This window comes from Camelus ferus, chromosome 11, assembly GCF_009834535.1.
Source record: "Camelus ferus isolate YT-003-E chromosome 11, BCGSAC_Cfer_1.0, whole genome shotgun sequence".
In the NCBI taxonomy this organism is placed as follows: Eukaryota; Metazoa; Chordata; class Mammalia; order Artiodactyla; family Camelidae; genus Camelus; species Camelus ferus.
In genome coordinates this window covers 59,886,269-59,907,517 of record NC_045706.1, presented here as the reverse complement: position 1 = coordinate 59,907,517, position 21,249 = coordinate 59,886,269, and the positions used below count along the sequence as shown (strand labels likewise).

The window sequence follows — 21,249 nt, the reverse complement described above, 5'->3', positions numbered from 1 at the left end:
CTTTTCAAATTATAGTTTTCTCTGGGTATATGCGCAGGAGTGGGATTGCTGGATCATAGGGTAAGTCTATTTTTAGTTTTTAAAAGAATTTCCATACTGTTTTCCATAATGGCTGCACCAAACTACATTCCCACCGACAGTGTAGGAGGGTCCACTTTTCTCCATACCCTCTCAGGCTTTTATTATTTGTAGACTTTTTGATGATAGTCTGATAGGTGTGAGGTGGTACCGCTTTGTAGTTTGATTTGCAGTTCTCTACTAATTAATGATATTGAGCGTCTTTTCATGTGCCTATTGGCCATCTGGATGTCTTTGGAACATCTGTATCTGTTTCGTTTTGCTCCTCATAATCCATCCCCCCATTTCACTTGAAAGATCACCCAAGACCGAGATTGCTAGCTGTCCCCCAGTACTTACGGTCTCCTTCTATAGTAATAAAACTCCTCCAGCCAAGAACATGACTGCCCCAAATAAAGGGCATTATTCCCAGACACCATGCAGCGAGGCTTGCCAAGGAACTAGGTTGTGTCCAGTGAGATGTTGGCAGAAGTGACGAGTGCAATTTCTCGGTTGTGCCCTTTAAAAAGACTGTGCCGTGCCCTTTCCCTCTCCATTGGATGGAATGAAGTCTTGGTGTTAAGCCAGTCTGTACCATCCAGATGAGGATCAGGCCCTAGGGATGTCAGAGCGCCAAGCCAGAAGGGGCTTAAATCCCAACACTGTGCATTGCCTATCAGCCTTGGACTATTTATGACCCATGTTCACATGAAAGAGAAACCAACCTCTAGCCTCTTTGAGCCACTATTTGGGGTGGGGCTCTCTTACAGAGGAAAGCCTATATGCTAATGAATACAGGATTTTTCCTGGAGGAGAAGGACTGCAGGTAACCGAACTTAATATATATTCTAAATGTAAAGCTACTGCAGGCTAGAAAGCTGGAAACCCTTCTTATGCTACACTAAAGCAGTTGAGAAACTGATTTCTGCAATGGCTTGGAAAGTCACCTGTGGCTCTAGGGAAACGGTGGAAAATTTCAAAATGCTAGGGTTTTCAGGCTGCTTCTTGCCACTCTCAACAAAGTCCTACACGAGCTGTGTTGAACTAGGCAGCCTGCAGGAAGAGATGGGCAGGAGCGCAGTGGTGCTGGGATGAAAAAGCCAACTCTCTAGACCTCAGACTGAAGCAGATGTAGGAGAGGTTTCTGAAGAAATAGTGTTTCAGGGGACAAGAATTTGGACCCCTGTCTTTCTCAAGCGCTCTCATTTAAAGGTTCTTACAGTCAGCTCAACAGCAAAGACCAGATCGAGGATGTTGCCTTCCAATCCAAGCTGAATGTTTCCACTGGTTCAGGTTGAGAGAGAGGTAAACAGGTGTAGCATACAGCTCCTGGATTATATCCTCACAGCTTTAAGTCCATAGAAAAGAGTTTAAGGAGCTGAGAATAATGTCAGGTTCTTGTAATAGCTATTATTGTTAATATCACTCCCAACAGTTTCCCCTAAATTCTAGGTCTGATTCGTAGTAAACTAACATGCGGCACTGCCCAGCCCTTCACGTACTACTATGGTCTATGGAATGCAATGCTCTGACTGGCCATGTCTGCATCAAGCCTAGCTCTAGAGTCAAGGAGAAGTCAGCCCACTCTAAGAATAGAGGTCTGAGAATAGAGGAGGTCATATGGGTTTTGTCATCAGAAGAAGCAAGAATGGGTGCTGGACAGGCAAGAACAACAAACATCCACTGCAGCCTGCATCTTTGGCTGCCCAGCATCCATTCCTATCCTTCCTCCCAGAAACATATTGGTTAAGAGCCTTGCTTAAGATAATGCAATTTTACCATACGCCACCCAAACTCTTCTCATAGCCACTGCAACAGAAGACTACAGGGGACCAAGATTCTCAATCGGCTGCTGCATCCAACTCCAGATCCACAAGTTCTGGGTGATGTGTGGTCCCTTCAGGGAGCCCAGAAAGAACCGCACTAGGTGAAGCTCTGAGGACTAGACAGCAGGACCTAATGGGTGATCTCTCCAGAGTGCGGCCATTGGGGTGAATAAATTCCAATCAGCTTCCAATGCATCCAGTTTATTCCACTCAAGAGTCAAGTTTCAGACTGAGAGCATCTGATTGACCTAATTTGTATCCTGCACCCACCCGTTGACCAGGACAGAGTGTGTCTGATGGAAGAGGAGACATGGTTTCTGTTATTGTACAAGGCAATCAGGGATGCTGGACTAACACGGCAAATCCTCGCTGCATGTATTTCTAAGATTTGATGAAGAGACACATTGCTGAAGAGCTCGCTAGTGAGTGGGTGGCGGGGTCAGTGGGCTCAGATGTGGCATCAGTGGCTGCTCCATTGCGGGCTTCCCTCACACCTGGGAACCTACAGACCCAATGCTTCTCATGAGACCACTAACACAGCCCTTGCTCTGGGGAAACTGGGACATAGTTTGTGCCAGTCCAGGCCAGGGTGCTGGTTCCTTGCTGACCCAGCCGTGATGTTGCCTGAGGACCAAATGGCGGACACCGTTGATGACTTACCTGTGTCCGGATAGATGAGGTGATGTTGCAGTAGCGAACCTCATGAAAATATCAGTGTTATTGCCAAACAAAGGTCTATTTCTCTCTCTTGCTCTCTGTTCATCATAAGTTGGCAGGTGGGCACTGTTCGTCATAGTCCCCCAGGAACTGAGGCAACTAAAGGATGTAGCTTTTCAAAGGTAAGCCCTGCTCAGCTCATCACTCTAGTCTCACCAAAGTGATTGACAAGAGAAGGACTGGGTTTCAGTCAACTCTTGCTGCTTACAGAATCTCTGTGGCAATCATCCACAAGCGTTTATGCCCCTTGTCCTTCTGTGTCTGCTCCTTGGCTGGAGTGGGTTGGCATAGGCGAGCCTCGTTGAGTCCAGACTCCCAGTCAGGTTTGGATCTGCTCCACAGATCTCTCATCAGTCTGGAACCAGCAGCTACCTGGGGCATGCTCTTCTCACCTCAATGGCGAGCGAGGCATGTCCAGCCTCTGCTCACGTCATCTCTGCTAATGTGATACTGACCCAAGCAAGTCACAAGGCCAAGCTCAAAGTCAAGTGGTAGGGAAGTATGTTTGCCTACCATGTTGCAAGGTTGGGGAAGTACAGTACTAGTACAGGGAAAAGAGGACTGGGACCATCATTTAATCTGCCACAGAAGGTAACCAAAGAACGACCTTCCCCACAGGCTCAGCACTTTTAATTGATTTGCTCGTTATAGTCAAAGCTCAGCCTTGAGCCCTAAAGCCCAATAAGATGGCCTTGCCCCTGATCACATCATCTGTTGGGGGGAAATAAGAAGGAAGATATGCGAGAGCCCCCAAGCTCCCTCGAGCCCACACCTGGAAATGGAGCAACATTCAACAGAGATCTCTTCTGTCCACCGCACTCAACAGTCTTGATTTGAAACCCAGCAGGAATCTGGGGAGGGGCCCTCCCAGGTACAAAAGGCTTTCAGTGTCCCCTATTTCTTATTTGCAGGATAAAGGCTTCAGCCCGCTAAACCTTCCCTGAGTTCTAAAGGGCATATTCAAACAGTTACTAAGTTACTAATAAGGGAAGGGAGAGGATGCAGAAACAAAGGAAAGGCAGTCAGGAAACAGTAGTGCAGTGATGGGGCAGGGTCCTGGTTCCTGGGGGTCAGGGATGGTGGGCACAGGATATGCAGAGCAATTTGATACAAATCTTTGAGTTTTTCTTCAGGACCTAAGGCCCCAACCCAGATGGAGGATGGTGACTACAGGCTGAGCACAAGCCTGTGGACCCCAGACTGGTCATAACCAGAAGGCTGATGATTGAGATTCCTGGAACCTCACCACCAACCAACCAATGGCAAGTCACACATCCTACAGCCCTCCTCCAAATTTGCTTTTAAAACCTAATTACCTACACCCCGCCAACCCCCCCCCCCAAAAACAATGAAAACAATACCTTGGACAGCCACTTTCTAGTTGCATCACCTCAGTGCCCCTCACTTTCCACCTGAATAAAATGGGAATAAGAGCAGCACAGAGCTTTCCCGCCTCCCCCCCACACCCGCCACTGCCACCATTCAACTTCCGCCTTGGCTGACAATTAATTAAGATTCTTAGTTCCAAGTAACAGAAATCAACTCACACTGGCTTGAGGAAAAAAAAAAGATAATTTATTGGACCGCCCGGGAGTAGATGGCCGCTGGCACAGCAAGACCAAGGGGCAGACAGCATCACCAGGCCTCCTGTGTGGCTCTGTGCTCCTGTCTCACATGCACACCTACGCACAGGTGCTCCCAACTGCCCCAGGCTGAGCTCCTTCAGCTGAACAACTCCCACACAAAAAGGGGGTGATCCCACAAAAATTTCAGGGTTGATCCTGATTGGGTCATGACCCACCCCTGAACCTATCCCTGTGGCCCAGGTCATGTCCAGAGCTCGGGAACAGAGGCAAGCTGGTAATGTGGAAACAAGGAAGAGATTGTCTTCTATCAGCTACTGCGTGGACAGGGAGGGGAGAGAGTAGTTCCTGAGAAAGAAGAGGCAGGATGCTGTTGCCAGGAGAAGGAAAAGACTGCCAGGCAGGGGATGAAGCAGGGAGAACAGGGCGGGGAGCAAAGAACATCCCTGGGAGGCAGGAGCAAGCCATGGACTCTGGGCTCCACTCTGGGACCCTGGGTGCTTGTCCATAGCTGGAACATATTTGGAGCCAGCATGGTGGAGTGGGAGAGAAGGAGGGAACTTCTGGTCTAACAAGGACAGATTCTCCCTCCAAGTTCCTCAAAAGAAGGGGCTGTAGGAATTCATGCCGAGGCCACACTAATCAAATCGGAGAAAAGAGGTGTTGGGAACCCTTCCCCACCTCACAAAGAGGGTCCCGGGGTGACCAGGCTGGAACTGACACAAATGTGAGAAACACAGTCTTCCATATGTTTCTCAGCATGGCCTTTATCCTGCTCTGGCCTCTCTGTTCCTTAAGTGATGAGAGATGACACTTCCTTAGACAGGGCTGATTCTTAAGATTAATTGAAAGTGGCCTTTCTCGTGAATCATCCATTGCACTGAATTATTAATCTCCTGCAGGCATTTGCAGGCCTTTAAACACTTGGACTTCCTGCAACTCAACTCGGAAATGTTTTTTCCAGTGGAAATATGACTTCCTTTTGGCCACAGAAAAGAGAAAGATTGTCAGCTGCTGTTTTCAAATCTCCCAGCTCCCAGAGACCCGGTAAGGAGTAAGGTCTGAAAACAGGATGCAAGGCCAGGGCTGCAGCCAGACCTGGAGGCCTTTCTGTTCTGTGGGGTTGGCTCCAGGCCAGCCCAGTCTCAGAGCCTCTGGGGGACTGTGGGAGGGAGACTGACCACAACGCCGATGGCTGTTGGCCTTGTTCATGGCCAATGCCACAGGAAATGGTCCCCTGATATCTTGGATGGGCCCTTCAGCGGGCCAGTGAGGAGGAAGCAAGAAGGAGAGCCAGGTGTCAGGTCTAATCTGCCACTTACTGGGTGGGCCACGGAAACTCTTTGATTTGGTTTCCTCATCTGAAGGGGTGGTCCCAGCCCCGCAGGGCTGACACCAGGCAGGGCCCAATGGGATCATGTACATCCAGCCCGCATCACGATACCCAGAACATAAGGAGCAGCAAGAAAGGTGAGTTCCCTCCTGCCATCTGCTCCCATCTTCCACTGGAAGAAGACTCAAAACTCAATGGGCTGGCTGGACGTGTAGGGTGTTTGCTGACAGAGCTAGCAAAGTGAGTGCAAGAGCCAGTGCCTGGTCTCCAGGGCAAGGCCAAAGAGCTCCTATCAGGCCCCAGAGTGTGGGCGCAGGATGTGTGATACATGGACAATGGTGGCAGAGCCAGGTCGGAGCTCATCCTGAGGGCACGAGCACTTCATCCCCCATTCAGCGCAGCCTTGGCCCTGGAGGTGGTTATTGGGAACGCTGAGCTGAATAAGACATGGCCCCCGGCCCTCGTGGAGTTCCTGGTCTGCCAGGGAGAGTGAACTAGGGTGACAGTCAGAGGCACAGCGTCCTGTAGCCAGCACAGTAGCTGCAGGGACAGTGAGGACAGGGAAGGGCAGGCGAAGGGCTTCTTGAAGGAGGAGGAGATGCTGGAGATTCTGTTGTAGGAAAATGGGGTGCAAGAGGACTGCCATGTCCCAGGTCTCAGGGATGTGCCCGCAGAGATGCTATGCGTGCACATTCCTCGACGGGGAGCACACTGGATGAGAGTAGGCTGCGGGTCAAGAGGGCCTTTATGGGAGCCTCTCTGTCAAAGCTGTGTTCACCAGCCTCGCTTGGCACAACCTCTGCAGTCTGATAATAATCACTACAAAAATAGGGACTGTGGGTGCAGAGAGGGACGGAGGCCCAGGGAACGCTGCCCTCGGTCAGATAATCACAATAGAGGCTGGTACACGCTGCGCTCCCCCACCTTGGGCCAGTCACCGATCTAAATGTCCCTTATATACGTTAACCCTAGAGAAGGGACTATTATTAACCCAACTGAGGAAAATGAGCCCAGAGTGCTAAACTGTCCCAAATCACACAGCTGGCGAGTGGGGAGCAAGAGTTGGAACCTAAGTGCTCTGGCTGCAGAATCTGCGCTCTCCAACGACCCATTGCTTTGTCCACTGAAACAGGCCAAAGAGTAAACGAGCTCCCCACCGCGCGTGGAGGGTCTGAAGGCTCCCGGGAGTACAGAGTACGGGTCAGAGCTGGGCCTCAGCCTGCAGAAGATCTGCTGAGGGTGGAGGCATATTGCTAGTTGGGAGGGGGACGGCATGTGCCAAGGCCACCAGGTGTGAAGGGCCAGTTGTGGAGCCATCTATTAGCTGCGGGCGGAGAAGGCTTTACCTCTGCCCCGCGAGGAGCCCCGCGGTTCCAGGAGCGCACGGTCGGCTCGGCGCACCTCCTGGGCCACCGCCTGGGCTGGGCCAGGGCGGAGCTGCGGGCTCCGGGGGCTGGGTCCTTGATCCCGCCGCCACCACTGACCATAGCGGGACGAGGAACCGCCCCCGGCGTCCCCCCGACGGCCCCCGCTCGGCGCTTTAAAAGCCCGCCAGGCGGCGGTGGCGGTGGCGGTGGCGGTGGCGGTGGCGGCGGCGGCGGCGGCGGCGGCGGCGGCGGCGGCGGCGGCGGCGGGAGGTGCGGAGACCGGCGAGACCGAGCCCGGGCTGGCGCCCCGACGGCCGGCCAGAGCAGCCCCATGGCGGGTAAGTGCCCTCCCCTCCTCACTCGAGCTCCCAGGGCCCTACCCCGGCCCCTCCGCCACCCGTTGCAGCACTTCATTCCGCTCCGCTGGTCCCACCAGGGCGCAGCCCCTGCCCTGCCCCTAGCTCCTACCGGGGTGCGGGGATGGAGAGTGAGGCCCTCTCCTCGCAGACAGTTGCAGGTCAGGAGGTGTGGGAGTCTTGCCTATCACCACTCAACCCGGTCAGACCCCGGGAAGCCCCGCTCCCGCGCGTGACCCGAAGAAAGGTCAGCAGGCGCCGGCTGGAGCCTCCCAGGTCCCCGAAATTGTGAGGTGCAGGTGCCAGCAGCAAAGCGGTTGTGTCTTGGTTTCTCACACTCGCTGCTCCCATCCTTGTTCACACCCCCTTCACCGCCTCCCACCAACTCCCCTAAGTGGGCTCCCTGTGATAGGGGGTTGATTGGAAGAAGCCGCTTTTAGAGAAAGTAACAGAATTCAAGAAAGAGTCCAGCCTCAGCAGGTTCCAGGACCCAAAGGATAGGGTTCTGAATGCCACCCAGGGCATCACCCCTTCCCAGACTTTCCTTAAGTACATGGTGCCCATACTCAGTTCACCATTAAGCCTGAGCAGAGTCCAGGGAAGATGAAGGTTATGGTAAGAGAAGTTCTGATTTTCTGCGCAGAAGCACGAGGAAATGGTTCATTTCAGCCAGAATCACAAGCCCAGGGCCAGCAGCTTTCCAAGGGAAACCAGAAGGCTCACCAGGGCAGTAGGACCCCAGAAGGAGTCCCAGCAGAGCCCAGCCAGCAGTAGTCCTCTCTAGCAGACACAGGAAGCCTTCTGGTCCAGCCCAGGAGTTACTGCCCAAATTCTACCCCCAGCAGGTCAGTGGAGTGGCATTTACTAGGCATCACAGTCCTGGTGGTGTCTGCCCCCAGAGCAGGTGGCGCTGGTGATTGCGGGCATCCCTGGGGGGCTGCTGCTGCTGCTGCTGTTGATCGGGGTGAGCTGCTGTCTCTGGAAGAGGTTTGGTGCCACATTCACCTATGAGGAGCTGCCCGGGACTGGGGTTCCCTCCAGCGTGCAGTGGGACAAGCTCTGCCCACTGGGTGCCAGGACCCAGACAAGCAGGTGAGGCTGGCCTTGCTCCCAGCTCTTCTGGTGGTTTCCCTGGGAGAGTGGTGAGGAAGGAAAGGTCTGTTTATAGAGCATTTGCTCTATGACGGCAGCATGCCAGGTGCCATCACAAAGAAACCCCAGCATCCTCACCACAGCTATGGGGCAGGCATTATGAAGCCCATTTTCCAGCTGGGGAAACTGAGGCTCAGAGGCTATAAATAACAGGTCCAGAGAGCACAACTGGTAAGTGGCAGAACCCAAGCAGGCCGACTCCAGAGGCGGTGCTCCTTCTCCAACTCACCACAGCTGTGGGCAGGCAGATGCGTCAGCTCTGGCTGTGTGTGTGTGTGTGTGTGTGTGTGTGTGTGTCCCGGTGAGGGCCTAGAAAATGATGCTGTTGCCTTCTCCCGGCTCCTGCTGGCTTTTTCTCCTCCAGCACCTGGTCCTTAACCCTTCCAGGCTGAGTGCTCAGAGGCCACATCATTCATTCACTTGCTACCTACATGTCATCTCACTGCCTCTGGACAGGCCACCTGGTATGCTGTTCGTGGTGCCCCCTTCCCTCCAAAGCCAAGACTGGATGGCCCTGAGCAGCAGAGTGTGGGCCCAGGTTCCACAGGACCCCCGCCCAGCCCCGGAGCTCCTGCCCCATGCCACTGGCAGCAATCTTGGTGAGTGTGCCCATCGAAGCCTGCCCAGGGTGGACCCATCTGCTTTCATGGGCCTGGCTCCAGAACAGAGCCTGGATGGGCCCAGGGATGCCAGAGTTGCCCAGTGACCACTCTTCCCAGGTACCTGGGTTTACCAAGTGCCTGCCACCCCCCAGCCTGGGCTAGATATGGCCTCATGTGCCATTTTGGAGTTGGACCGCACCATGCCTCTGTGGAGGAAGGGATTATAACCCCATTTTACACATTCATAAACTGAGGCTCAGAAGGTTAACAGTGCCTTGCCCAAGGTCACAGAAGCAGTAAGCAACAGATCTGGGGTTGGAACCCCACTGTTCCCAGGTGTGGAACCTGTACTGGGTCCTACTCCAAGATGACAAGTTGGCCAATCCAGAGGGCAGAATTGTGGAAGCCGAGCACACAGCTTTCTACCCACCTCTTTGCTCAGGAACAACCCCTCAGTAATCAACTAGTCCCTTCTAACTGGAAGAGGAAGAAAAGAGGCAACACTTTATCACTGAGACATCTTCTGGACACCACAGAAAGGAGCAAGGCCAGGTCCTGGGCACTGTGCACCCCACCCCTGCAGGCCCTGACCTCTGGGGATGGGGGTCAGTCACCAGGACAGGGGCTGAATGAATGCTGTGGACTCTGTTAGGGGCCCCAGGGGGGAGCAGGCCTGGATGTAGAATGCCTTAGTGCTGAGAAGGCCTTTTGGGGGCGCTGCACTAGAGAGAGGGGCTGTGTTCAGTCTGGAGAAGCGAGTCATGTGAACGTGGTCAGGAGAGGCCAGGGAACTGTCTAGTCAAGGCTCAGCCAAGGAGAGGTTGGGCCAGGAGGGGTCAGCGGAGCCCAGAGCTTGCTGTCTCCCACCGCCCTGACTTCCTCTGGGCCGCCAGTCCTCCCAGCCCCTGTATTGTAGGAGACGCGTGCGTGGTGGGGACCATCAACCCAGAGCTCTACAAGTTCCCAGGGGACAAAAGTGAGACCAACTTCCCCGAGGGCTGCCTGGGGTGGCTGTGGTTCTCCGTGGAGTACCAGCAGGAGGTGGAGCGGCTGCTGGTGGGTCTGATCAAGGCGCAGCGACTGCAAGCCCCCTCTGAGAGCTGTAGCCCCTTGGTGAAGCTCCACCTGCTGCCCGATGAGCGCCGCTTCCTCCAGTCCAAGACCAGACGCAGAACCTCCAGCCCACAGTTCGACGAGCACTTCATCTTCCAGGTATGGCCTCTGGAGTGGACAGGGTCCGGTGCCTCTGCCTCCTGGGAAGAACAGACATTGTGCAGGAGAGCCCCAGTCTCCCAGGCTAGCCCAGGCCCTGCGACTCCCAGGACCCCCGTGCCACAGGCTCTGCTCTACCCTGCCTGCCAGGTCAGGGTGTACAAGAGCCCTTAGCCTTGATGGCAGGGGCAGATGAGAGATCTGAGTGATGAGGGGCAGAGGGCTGGGCTCCTTCTGTCCAGCTTGCCCAGAAGTAAGAAAGGAAGACATATTCTTAGAACACCCATTGAATGCCAGCCCCTGGCCCATAGGGTCCGGGGAAGCATGCCAAAGCCTGGGAGCATATGAGCTTTCTGGCAAAGATATTCATGAAGGCAGAGGGTGAGACACCAGCCTCGGGCCTCACCTATCCCATCAGAGGCAGGGCAGGACCCGAGAGCCATCCTGCAGCAGGTGGGTGGGCGGGCTCAGGGCCTGGAGGTGCGGAGGCTATCCGGGCACTGAGCCAAGCTCACAGCGGCCTGGGAGCCTCAGCAGGTGCCTGGGGCCCTTATGGGAAGCCAGCAATCAAGGGCTGCTGAGAGGCCTTGGACAAACATTTTTAAGAGCAGGGCAGCGGGCTGGCTGGCAAGGTAAGGAGAGGCCAGTAGCATCTGGGAAGAGTGTGATTTTGCCTTTTTCCAGGGCTGAGAGCTGAGAAGAGGGGTGGCACGGGGCCCAGCCCCCGGCCGTCCTGCTGGGGGCGAGGCCGTGAGAATTCACAGGTGAACCTGCTCCTCTCGGGACAGCAAGGTCCAAAGCAGGAGACTTGCTGACCAGCATGGTCATGCCCACATGCTCACTTTTCTTCACCCATCACTTCCCGCCCTGTCCCTGCACCAACTTGATCCAGCCTCTTTGTGCTTTAAGGGGGAAGGGGAAGGAGACGAGGAAGAGAAGAAAATCAGTATTAGTTAACCATCTGCCAGTGCAGGGGCTGCTCACACTTTTATGTGTCAGCAAATCACTTGGATGCCCTGTTAAATTCTGGTAGATTCTGCTTCATGGATCTGGGTGAAGGCCAAGGTCTTGCATTTCTAACAAGGTCCAGGGGATGGTGGGTGCTGCTGGTCCTTGGACCATACTCTGTGGGGATACTGTCCCCAGTGCTGCAAAGGGTCCCCTGAAGACACCTGGGTTTGGGGTATGCAGGTCCCTGGTTGAGACACTCTTCACAGAAAGATCCTGTGTCCAGAACAACATACCACACCATCCCCTGACCCCATGCCTGACCCTAGCCCGGTCCTCATGTATCCCAGGTGTCCAGCAAGAGCGTCACCCAGAGAGTGCTGAGGTTCTTGGTGTACCACGTAGACAGGCAGAGGAAGCACCAGCTCCTGGGTCAGGTGCTGTTTCCCCTGAAGGAGATCCTGGAGAGAGACGGCCAGTGCATCATCTGGAGAGACCTGGAGGCCGAGAGCCTGGAGGTACAGGTCAGGGTCACCACACAATGCCATCATGTGTGTCAGATTACTGTGGGCAGCCAGCTGGTGTGGCCCTGCACCTGCTGGCTAGCGTCAGCCCTCAGCATACTGCCTGCCACCCCTACAAGTGTGACATTGGATGGTGGGCCTAGGGCTGGAGCTGCATGGGACGAGGGTGAGGGTGCGTGGAGCCCTGCCTGGGCAAGGGGGGAGCCTGAGGCTCTTTTGCCCTGGAGATCAGATTACCTGAAGCATTCCCAAAAAACCCATGTTTGGATTCCCATGCAGATCAGACAGCTGTGAAAGGGGTCCCCCCACCGAATGGACCAGCCAAGGGAAATACCCACTCTTCCCCCAACCCCCAGGAAGGACTGGAGCTCCTCAGAATAGGCCTGGGAATCCCCCAGACCCGGGTTCAAATCTTCAGCTCTGGTCCTTACTACAGGGTGCTTTCTTCCTGACCTCCCCAGCCTCCCTCCGAATTTGGCGACCTCCAGTTCTGCCTCAGCTACAGTGACTGCCTGAACCGCCTCACGGTGGTTGTGCTTCGAGCCAAGGGTCTCTGGCTCCAGGAGGATGCCAGTTTTGTCAGTAAGTCTTTCTCCTGAGGCAAGGCCAGCCAGGGAGCTTGAGACTGGGAGCTGGAGTCTGGGCCTTCCCTTCCTCCGCTGCACCCCGCCCCGCCATCCAGTTTCTTCTTGCATCTGGCTGCTGAGAGCATCACTACCCACCTCCCTGCAGTTGTGGTGTGAGAAGCTGCTTCCTTATGTTGAGCCCAAGGCAGTATCCCCTTGGCCTCAACCAAGACCCCTATGACCCTGGAAACCAAGTCTGCCCCTCGCCTTTCCCAAGGCAGTGTCTGGTCTCCTTGAACTCTGCTCCCTCCCTCCACCCCTTCCCTTCTGTGAAGGTTCTGATTCCTCCAGGAGGGGTGGGGAGGGGTGGGGCGAGGCCTCCCTGTGCTGGGGGCAGGGGGTAAACCGACAAAAAGCTTGACACTGGAACCTGGGAGCTGGAGGAGCGGAGGCCCTGGTCTTGCTCTCCCCACATGCCTCGCCCCCACAGGGTCCCTAGCAAGGTGGTGGTCATCGGTCCCCTGTGCTCTCTGCAGCTGAATCACTGTGAGCAAGCCGACATTCAACCTTCCAGTGTGGATCCAAAACCCATTTAAGCTTCCCTCCCCAAAAAACTTGGCCTCTGAAGGAGAAGGTGTTTAAGGGACGCAAGGAGGCCTGAGCACGGAGCAGGCAGGACCCTCCCCACCTCCCGGTCCCCGCAGTGGGGAGCGATGGGAGTGGTGCCAGGCTCCAGTACCAAGGGCCAGCCGAGCCGTGGATGCGTTCAGGAGGCAGAAAGGAAGGAAGCGGAAGGGTGCTGAGCATTTCCTCGGCTTTAAGGCAGTTCACTAATCAACCCCGTTTCCTCTTGGAACGCCCTTTGGCTGTGGTGGCTGTGAGTAATGGGGTCCTGGCGCCCAGGCTGGGCAGGTCTCCCCCCTCCCCGAGCCGGACCCTTCACAGGCTGGAGTCCTGGCCCCTGCATGCCCCTCCCAGCCCGCGGTCTGCTCTGCCCCTCAGGTGTGTTTGTCAAAGTGTCTCTGATCAACCACAACAAGTTTGTCAAGTGCAAGAAGACTTCGGCCGTGCTGGGCTCTGCGGACCCTGTGTACAACGAGACCTTCAGCTTCAGGGCCGACCCCACCGAGCTGGACACGGCCAGCCTCAGGCTGACAGTGCTGCAGAGCGTGGAAGGGGACAGTAAGGCTGCTCCCCCAACCCCGGGCTGGGAGGGACAGTGGGCTGAGGAGGGGCTGTTGTGCATTCAGGAGGCTTGGACCCTTTGGAGGGAGCAGTAGGGTTTCTGTGGTCCACCCAAGGAAACTAGCGCTCAGAGAGGCTGAGATACTTGCTTGAGGACACAGAGCTTGCTCATGGGAGAGCTGCGATTCCCACCCAGCTTTATTCCAGTTTGATTGTCCGTGGCCCCCAAGAAAGAGGTTAAACATGGCCTCTGCTACCTGCTCCTGGGGCAAGTCACCAGAGTGGTCGAGGGGCAGCATGGCTACCTGCCACCGGCCAAGTGACCTGGTACCATGGGTCATTATGTGCCCTGTGTTGCCTTGTGCCTTCTGTAATGGCCTTGAGGGTCCTGGGCAAGGTTCAGCGTGGATGAGGGGGTGGAGTTATCCCAGCCAGCCCTCCACCACTGCCCCCCCCCCCCAACAGCGTACACTGTCACTGAGACATAGCTGTCTGGCCAGCTGGTCTCGTGAGCCAGAGCTTAAGACCCTTCTCCATGGTGGTTGTTGGTAGGTGAAAATTATTGTTGAATATTCCCTCTGAATGTACTGGTGGGCTGACGGAAGCTGACTTCATTCTGGAGGGGCCCCTTTCTTTCATGTGAGGCTGATTTGATGGCCCACAGGGAGGTGGGAGCAGGCTGTCCACCCGGGCTCCTTTTCCCCACCAGCTGCAGTTCCAGAGCAAAGTCAGGCTCTCTTTGGAGGCCATCAGCTTGTGATGAAAGAAGGAGGGGCTGGCTACTTCCTTTGAGGGGAGGAGTGAGTGAGAGAGGGAGGGAAGGCACTGGGAACCCCTGAGATGATGTGGCTTCTGTGCTCCAGAGAGTGACAGTGTTCTCCCTCCCCCACAGAGAGCCACGAGCTGGGCCGGGTGATGGTGGGCCCCTACATGTACACCCGCGGCAAAGAGCTGGAGCACTGGAACGAGATGCTTAGCAAACCCAAGGAGCTGGTGAGGCGCTGGCATGAGCTCTGCCACACCACGGAGCCCTGACCTGGGTGGGCGGGGACCTCGGGTCTGCTTTACAGCCAGGCATGACAGCCATAGGCTTGGACACTGCCTCCAGCATTGCACTGGGCTGCAGGGTCATGAATGCTGTTGTGCAGAAGAGAAGAGGGGACAAGAGAGCCCCGGCTGGGGCAGCGGTGTGGCTGGTGGGTTACACCTCTCCAGCCTGAGAGGCCCTCGCAACTCACTCCATCCTTCTTTACCCGTGGGACTGCCTGGGCTGAGAATCCTGGCTCGTGGTCATCCCAGTCACGACTTAGATCAGAATCTCAGGTGTTCAGAAGAAATATTCTCCTTAGGGACAGCATAGCTGTGTATGCTGTGTGGAAGTGCCGGGTAAGCTTGGAAAGCTGATAATGGGTCGCTTCTCAGCCTACACTGTTTCTCCACTGTGGTTTATCTGCCTTCTGCCTGGAGGCAAAAACAGACTGCTCTGCAGGAAATAATGAGGGTCGGAGGAGATGCCTAAAGCGCTTACTTCAGTTGGTCTACAATAAAAAGCACAGCCTGAGAACTGGGTTCGGCGTGCATGTTTGGGATCATCCCAGGATGCTCGGGCAGCACAGTTTGGGAGAGCGAGCTCTCAGGGATCCAGACTCTCTATAGCTTCACACCTGCGGGAGAATGCCGTGAGCAGCTGCGCTGGTACCCAGTGGTGGAGAGGTTCTCAGCCTCCGCTCCCTGGGCCAGATGAGAAGGGCCTAACTTGTGCATTAGGTCCCTCCCCAGGGCTGTGTCTAATCCTGCCCCATATCATGTCAAGTCTTGCCCCCAGCCTACCCTCCCCAAGACCTCACACCGCTGGTCTGCTGCTGATTTCTGTGTCTCCCAGGTTAGCGTTCAGCTCCTGGGGCTCTCACTTAAGGCAAGAAATGGTGAAAGCTCGCAGCCAAAGCAGGGCCCGCAGAGCTGAGGGCTTTTCTTTGTAAACCTAGCCGTTCTGTCATGATTACTGTGTTGTGGTAGGTGTCGGTGTAAAATTGATGAAGATGGAAGTTCCCACAAACCACCATCATCAACTCCCCATAAAGCTGTACTCAAGGTCACCGGCAGCCCTTGGGCTGGTCACTGTTACTTAATGGGCAGTTTGTGTTTTCACCTCTGTGCTACTGAACTTGCAGATTCAAGCCCCATTACTGTATAAGTAAAGCAATACTTAAAACAGTAAGTATCATCTCTTACACACTGAAACAACTTCAGCAAGAGAATGTAGTGACTGTTGCCCTCGGTCTGTGCCTCTTTGATGGCACTTTCAATCTCTGTCAATGCACTGATACAAGCTTTGCCCGACAGTGGTCCGTATGCAGTACTTTGTGTTTGCTTTTCCTTACTTATTTCGTGTGCACATTTTCAATGTAGTCCACACTCCAGGAATTTCTAATAGTGTCAGGGCACACATGTAATAGGCATTCTCTATGTGTTTGTATAGCCAGCTACTAAAACGGAACTGTTCCTTTTTCACCTGGAATCCTGAGACCATAGGTGCCAACCATCCCCATATTTCAAGGGGAGGTTCATGCCTTTCCACAGCCACTTGGAAAAGTTGGTAAGTGTCCCCTTCGCATGGACGGGTATGTTTGACTCACAGTTAAAAAATCTCAGTGGCAAGAGACTGGCAGGCTCTCTGCTCTGATGGGGAGGTGAGAGACGCTGTATTCGGTTGGCCACTGTCTACAGACTACCATTGAAAACTACTATTAGCTAGTCTTTCTTACTGACAAAAAATTATTAATAAAATACTTCAGCTTTTTAAAAAAGTATATTTTAAATAATTAAATATTTAAAAGTATATTTTAGTCTTTTTTTTTTTTAATGGTGGCACTGGGGATTGAACCCAGCACCTTGTGATTGCTCATCATGAGCTGTATCCTTCCCCCCAATTCCACGTATATTTTACACCTAACAAGGCATGACTAATTTCACTGTGTTCAAATGCTCATTTATATTCACCACGTGTTTAATCTTTCTCTTGCTTTTTATTATTTTTCTGCATTTCTGGGATTCTACCTGAGATCATTTTCCTTCTATCCGAAGGACTGTCTTTAGTATTTTTCTAGGGCAGATTTGCTGGCAGCAAGTTCTCTCAGTTTTTGAGAAATGTCTATTTCAAATTCATTTTTAAAGGATATTTTTGTGGATATAGAATTCCAGGCTGACATTTCCTTTTCTCTTAGCAGTTTGAAAATGTTATTCGAGTTTCAGAGTTACTTTTGTGTGTCTCCCTTTTATCTGACATCTTAGCTCCTCCAGTCCCAGCTGCCTTGGCAACTCCAAACTCCAATGTCTTGTTCCTCCAGCTCCAGAGACTCTGCTGCCTTTTCCAACTCTTAGCCATGGCCCTCTGTCCAAACACTCAGCCTCTTCACTAGAATCAGCAAGTTTCCTGAAGGGAAAAGTGTTTTACAGAATGTCAGCCCATCTCCTTGCATTTTCCTTCTTCTGAGATCACAGCCCACCAAATGCTAGTCAACTGGGCAGCTCTTCAGCAAAGAGGTTTTCTGTATTTTATTCAGGTTTTCTAGTTGCTCTCAGTGTGAACAAAGCTCTGCCTCAAGCAGAAAAACAATTATTTTCTCAGAATTCTTCTCCCAGAAAAAGAATTCTTGGGCAAAGAGTGATTTTCTACAGTGAATTTGATGGCACAAGTTACATAGCCTTCTTGGGAGACTGATAAAGCTAAAAGGAGAAACATTGCTTGTATCAGTTAGCTACTTTTGTAATAGTGGCGCATAACAAACAATCTCAACATCTCAGTGTTGTACTAAAATGCACATTTATTTCTCATACATCTGTGGGTCCGTTGAGTGTGGGCTGATCTAGGTTAGGCAACTTATTTCAAGCTGTGAGCCTGGTCAGGCTCAGGTCCTCCCCTAGGCCTGCTCCAACTTTGTTCATTCTGAGCACCCACTGAACAGGTGGCAGCTACCCAGGGAAAGCTCTGTTCATAGGAAAGGCAGAAGAAGGGCAAACACATTTCTACCCTCTGCTTGTGTTGTGTCTCCAGTATTCCACTGGCTGAAGTAAGTGGTGTGGCCAAGTTCAAAATCATGGGGCAGGGTGGTAAACTACAGCTTTTTTTGTGAGAGGCACTATAGAGCACCATGGCAATGGACACAGCTACAAGGAGGGGTTAAGGACTGGGGTGATAATTCACTATACTGCATTGAAGTGTCCTAGAAATGGGGGACTCCAAGGCCTGTGCTTGGCCTTCTCAGGCAGGTGAAGTCCCTAAGGAGGAGACCTCACTGCCTCATAACTGCTGCCAGGTCTTGAAGCCAGTGCTGCCTGTTAGGTATCCCATAGTGATGACTGGCTGGGATTTGCACAAATTCTTTGCTCAAATTACTACAGGAGCCTTGAGCATCCTGCTGTCATAAGTGAGAGTCAAAGGAAGAAACAAATTTTTTTAACCTTCTTTCTGCTTTCTAGTCTCACCCAAGTGCCTCACATTTGGCAAACTCAACCTGGAACCCTGTCTGTAAGAGTGTCTGGAAAACATAATTTCTAGACTTCCATTCCCAGAAAATGTAATATAAAGACCCTTACAGGGGAAGGGGATGGTGCTGTGTGCCAACCTGCTCTCTGGGGCAAATGTGAGTCACAGGAACCAGCAGAAACAGGAGGCTCTTGAAGAACCCATGTGAGTACTCCAGCTCATAACTGGTCACGTGGGACCTCTCCTGCCCCTTAGGTGGCCTCCTTCCTGTACCCCGTTTCTGCCCCTGTGCAGATGCTCAGGAATCCCTGTTAGCAAGGTGGGGAAGGAGGAGTGGAAGCACGAGGTGGAGAAACAGGAAAACAGGGCTCTGTGCCCATTTCCTGCTGCTGCCTGCTTTTGGCAGGAGCCTAGGTGAGGGCAGGAGGGAAAGGGAAGTGTAAACTTTAAATGAAGTTGGAGGTTTGGACCACTACATGAGATTGGACAGATTGGACATTTCAAGTGCTGAACACTTGGTCTGGTTTTGCAACTAGAAGTTACAGGAAAAATGTGTTGTTACACAAGAGTGATCAAAAAGTCATGGGACTTGCCCTAGATTTTATCCAAAGGACAGGGAGAAGCTACCTGCCAAGCAGGTTTGAATGGGTCACTGGGGAAAAAAAAAATGAAGTAGTCAGTCTGCTGATTACATTCCATGAGCCTGGCTCCTTCCACATAATGGATATATTTCTTAATTGAATTTAGTGTGCCCTCATGAAGACAGATTGGACTATCTGCCTAATATGGTTTTTCCCCTAATTTTAAAGTATGGAATTATTTGCTCAGATCACCCTTTTACTTTCCCACTCTTAGCAATGAGGAAAGTGCGCATCACCACTTCTCAGGCCCCAGAACTAGGAAGTGGTGAAGCTGGAATTTGGATCAGATTCCGGATGTCTAAAAATGGTATCGTTATTACACACTGCCAGAGAGACCACGAAAAAGAGAGAACGTGCGGTGCTGTCGCAGTCCCACAGCCTGGGGTCCGTTAAAGGACCTAAGTGCCTATTAGATAGAGCCGCTTCTGTTTGTGCATCTTTAGTTGCTAGTGAGCATGTGCTTTTCTCCACCTCTCGTACCTGTCTTTCTCCCTTCTTCCCTCTCAGTCCTTCTGTCTGTGTAAATTATCTGTTCACCTCCACTTGATGAAGTAAAATCCAGCAAGTGACCAGATTTGACTCCTATCTGTCCTTTGTTTTGGATGATATGCTTTTTTTCGGTTTGCTGATTGACAAATCTGATGAGACAAACTTGCAGGGAGTGGATGATAGTGGGATGGTGTCGTCCAGTTACAGACCGGATGGGGGCCTGGAACTGGTGGTCTCCTCGTCAGGAGGGCCAGGGGAACATGACTGACAGGCCACACCAGGGATGCAGGCTGGTAGAGGGCCAGCGCGTTCAGGAAATGGGGCCGGAACAGAGCGCCACCTGGTGTCCCCGCACCCATGTCCGGACTGACGTGCTACTGGAACTGGCAAGAAAAGCGCCGGCCTCCTTCGTGTGTCTCTAGTGCCCTCTACTGTTCAGCATCGTGCTCACTGCGAAGGAGAGACACGTGAGGGAATTCCGTCTGTCTGCAGAACACATATTGAAGAATGAATTTGGACTTAGGAAGAAGTTGGTAACTGGTAAACCAGCCTTCCCAGAATCTTCCTGTGCGGGCTCCCAAACACTACCTCTCCCTCTCCACCAAAACATCAACTAACCTGATTTTTATGGCAATCACTTTCTTGCTTTTCCTACCTCACTACGCAGCCTTAAACCCTCCAGGGTTTTTTTATTTTGTTTTCTTTTGTTTTAAGTTTATGTAGAGAATCAGAAAGCAAGCATTCAAAAGCAAATGGGACCTAATTAAACTTTTAAGCTTTTGCACAGCAAAGGAAACCATAAACAGAACAAAAAGACAACCTATGAAATGGGAGAAAATATTTGCAAATGATGCGACTGACAAGGGCTTAACTTCCAGAATATATAAACAGCTCATACAACTTAATAACAACAACAAAAAAACAACCCAATCCAAAAATGGGCAGAAGACTTAAACAAGCAATTCTTCAATGAAGACATACAAATGGCCAATATGCACATGAAAAACGCGCAATATCACTAATTATCAGACAATAGCAAATCAGAACTACAAAGAGGTATCACCTCATACTAGTCAGAATGGCCATCATTTAAAAGTCCACAAATAATAAATACTGGAGAGGGTGTGGAGAAAAGAGAACCTTCCCACACTGTTGGTGGGAATGTAGTTTGGTGCAGCCATTATGGGAAATAGTCTGGAGGTTCCTCAAAAAACTAAAAATAGACTTACCATATAATCCAGTAATCCCAATCCTGGCATATATCCAGAGGAAACCTTAATTCAAAAAGATACATGCACCCCAATGTTCAAAGCAGCACTATTTACTATAGCCAAGACATGGAAACAGCCTAAATGTCCATCGGCAGATGACTGGATAAAGAAGATGTGGTGTATTTATACAATGGAATGCTACTTAGCCATAAAAAGAATGAAATAATGCCATTTGCAGCAACATTGATGGACCTGGAGATCATCATTCTAAGTGAAGTAAGCCAGAAAGAGAAAGCAAAATATCATATGATATCACTTACATGTGGAATCTAAAAAATAGACACAAATGAACTTATTTAAGAAATAGAAACACTTACAGACATAGAAAACAAACTTACGGTTACCAGGGGGAAAGGGAGTGGGAAGGGATAAACTGGGAGTTCGAGATCTGCAGATATTAACTGCTATATATAAAACAGATAAACAACAACTTGCTACTGTATAGCACAGGGAACTATATTCAATATCTTGTCATAACCTACAATGAAAAAGAATATGAAAATGAATATATGTACATACATGTATGACTGAAACATTATGCTGTACCCCAGAAATTGACACATTAGTCATATTCCAGTACCTCTAGATACACACTCGAGCCAACTCTTTCTCTGCTAGATACAACCTTGGCAATCATTTGACCTAATCCCCTTATCCTCCCCATGAATTAACTTAGTTACTTATAAAGCACTGGTTGGTTCCTACCCTTCTTCTTTTTCTTTCTTTTTTTTTTTTTTTGCTCCTGTCAAAGATCCCTCTAAGGTTTTGTTAGAAGCTACAGACCCTTCTCCACAGAAAAAGGTACTTTTGCGTGTGTGCACTCTTATACAACCTTTTCTGCATATTGTTTTGATGAGAATCACAGAACTCCTGAGGTTCATTTATAGGGAAACCAAGTTTAAAAAAAAAAAAAAGCTTCAATTAGAGAAAACAA

General features: G+C 51.8%; 1 protein-coding gene across 4 annotated transcripts; it reads left to right on the top strand.

Moving 5' to 3' along the window:
* Positions 1 to 7,126: 7,126 nt before the first annotated feature.
* LOC102504492 (synaptotagmin-15) lies at positions 7,127 to 17,821 on the top strand. Of its 4 annotated transcripts, none has more exons than XM_032491644.1 (8): positions 7,127 to 7,221; positions 7,883 to 8,084; positions 8,848 to 8,990; positions 9,910 to 10,205; positions 11,504 to 11,677; positions 12,139 to 12,259; positions 13,246 to 13,425; positions 14,321 to 17,821. In XM_032491644.1, exons 3-8 carry the CDS (start codon positions 8,858 to 8,860, stop codon positions 14,461 to 14,463), a joined length of 1,047 nt encoding a protein of 348 aa, XP_032347535.1. In that variant the 5' UTR covers positions 7,127 to 7,221; positions 7,883 to 8,084; positions 8,848 to 8,857; the 3' UTR covers positions 14,464 to 17,821. The 4 variants fall into 4 exon arrangements, with proteins under 4 accessions (XP_032347535.1, XP_032347534.1, XP_032347533.1 ...); XM_032491643.1 differs by lacking the exon at positions 7,883 to 8,084 and adding an exon at positions 8,139 to 8,331 and having other exon boundaries at positions 7,151 to 7,221; positions 11,504 to 11,671; XM_032491642.1 differs by lacking the exon at positions 7,883 to 8,084 and adding an exon at positions 8,139 to 8,331 and having other exon boundaries at positions 7,151 to 7,221.
* Positions 17,822 to 21,249: the final 3,428 nt, after the last annotated feature.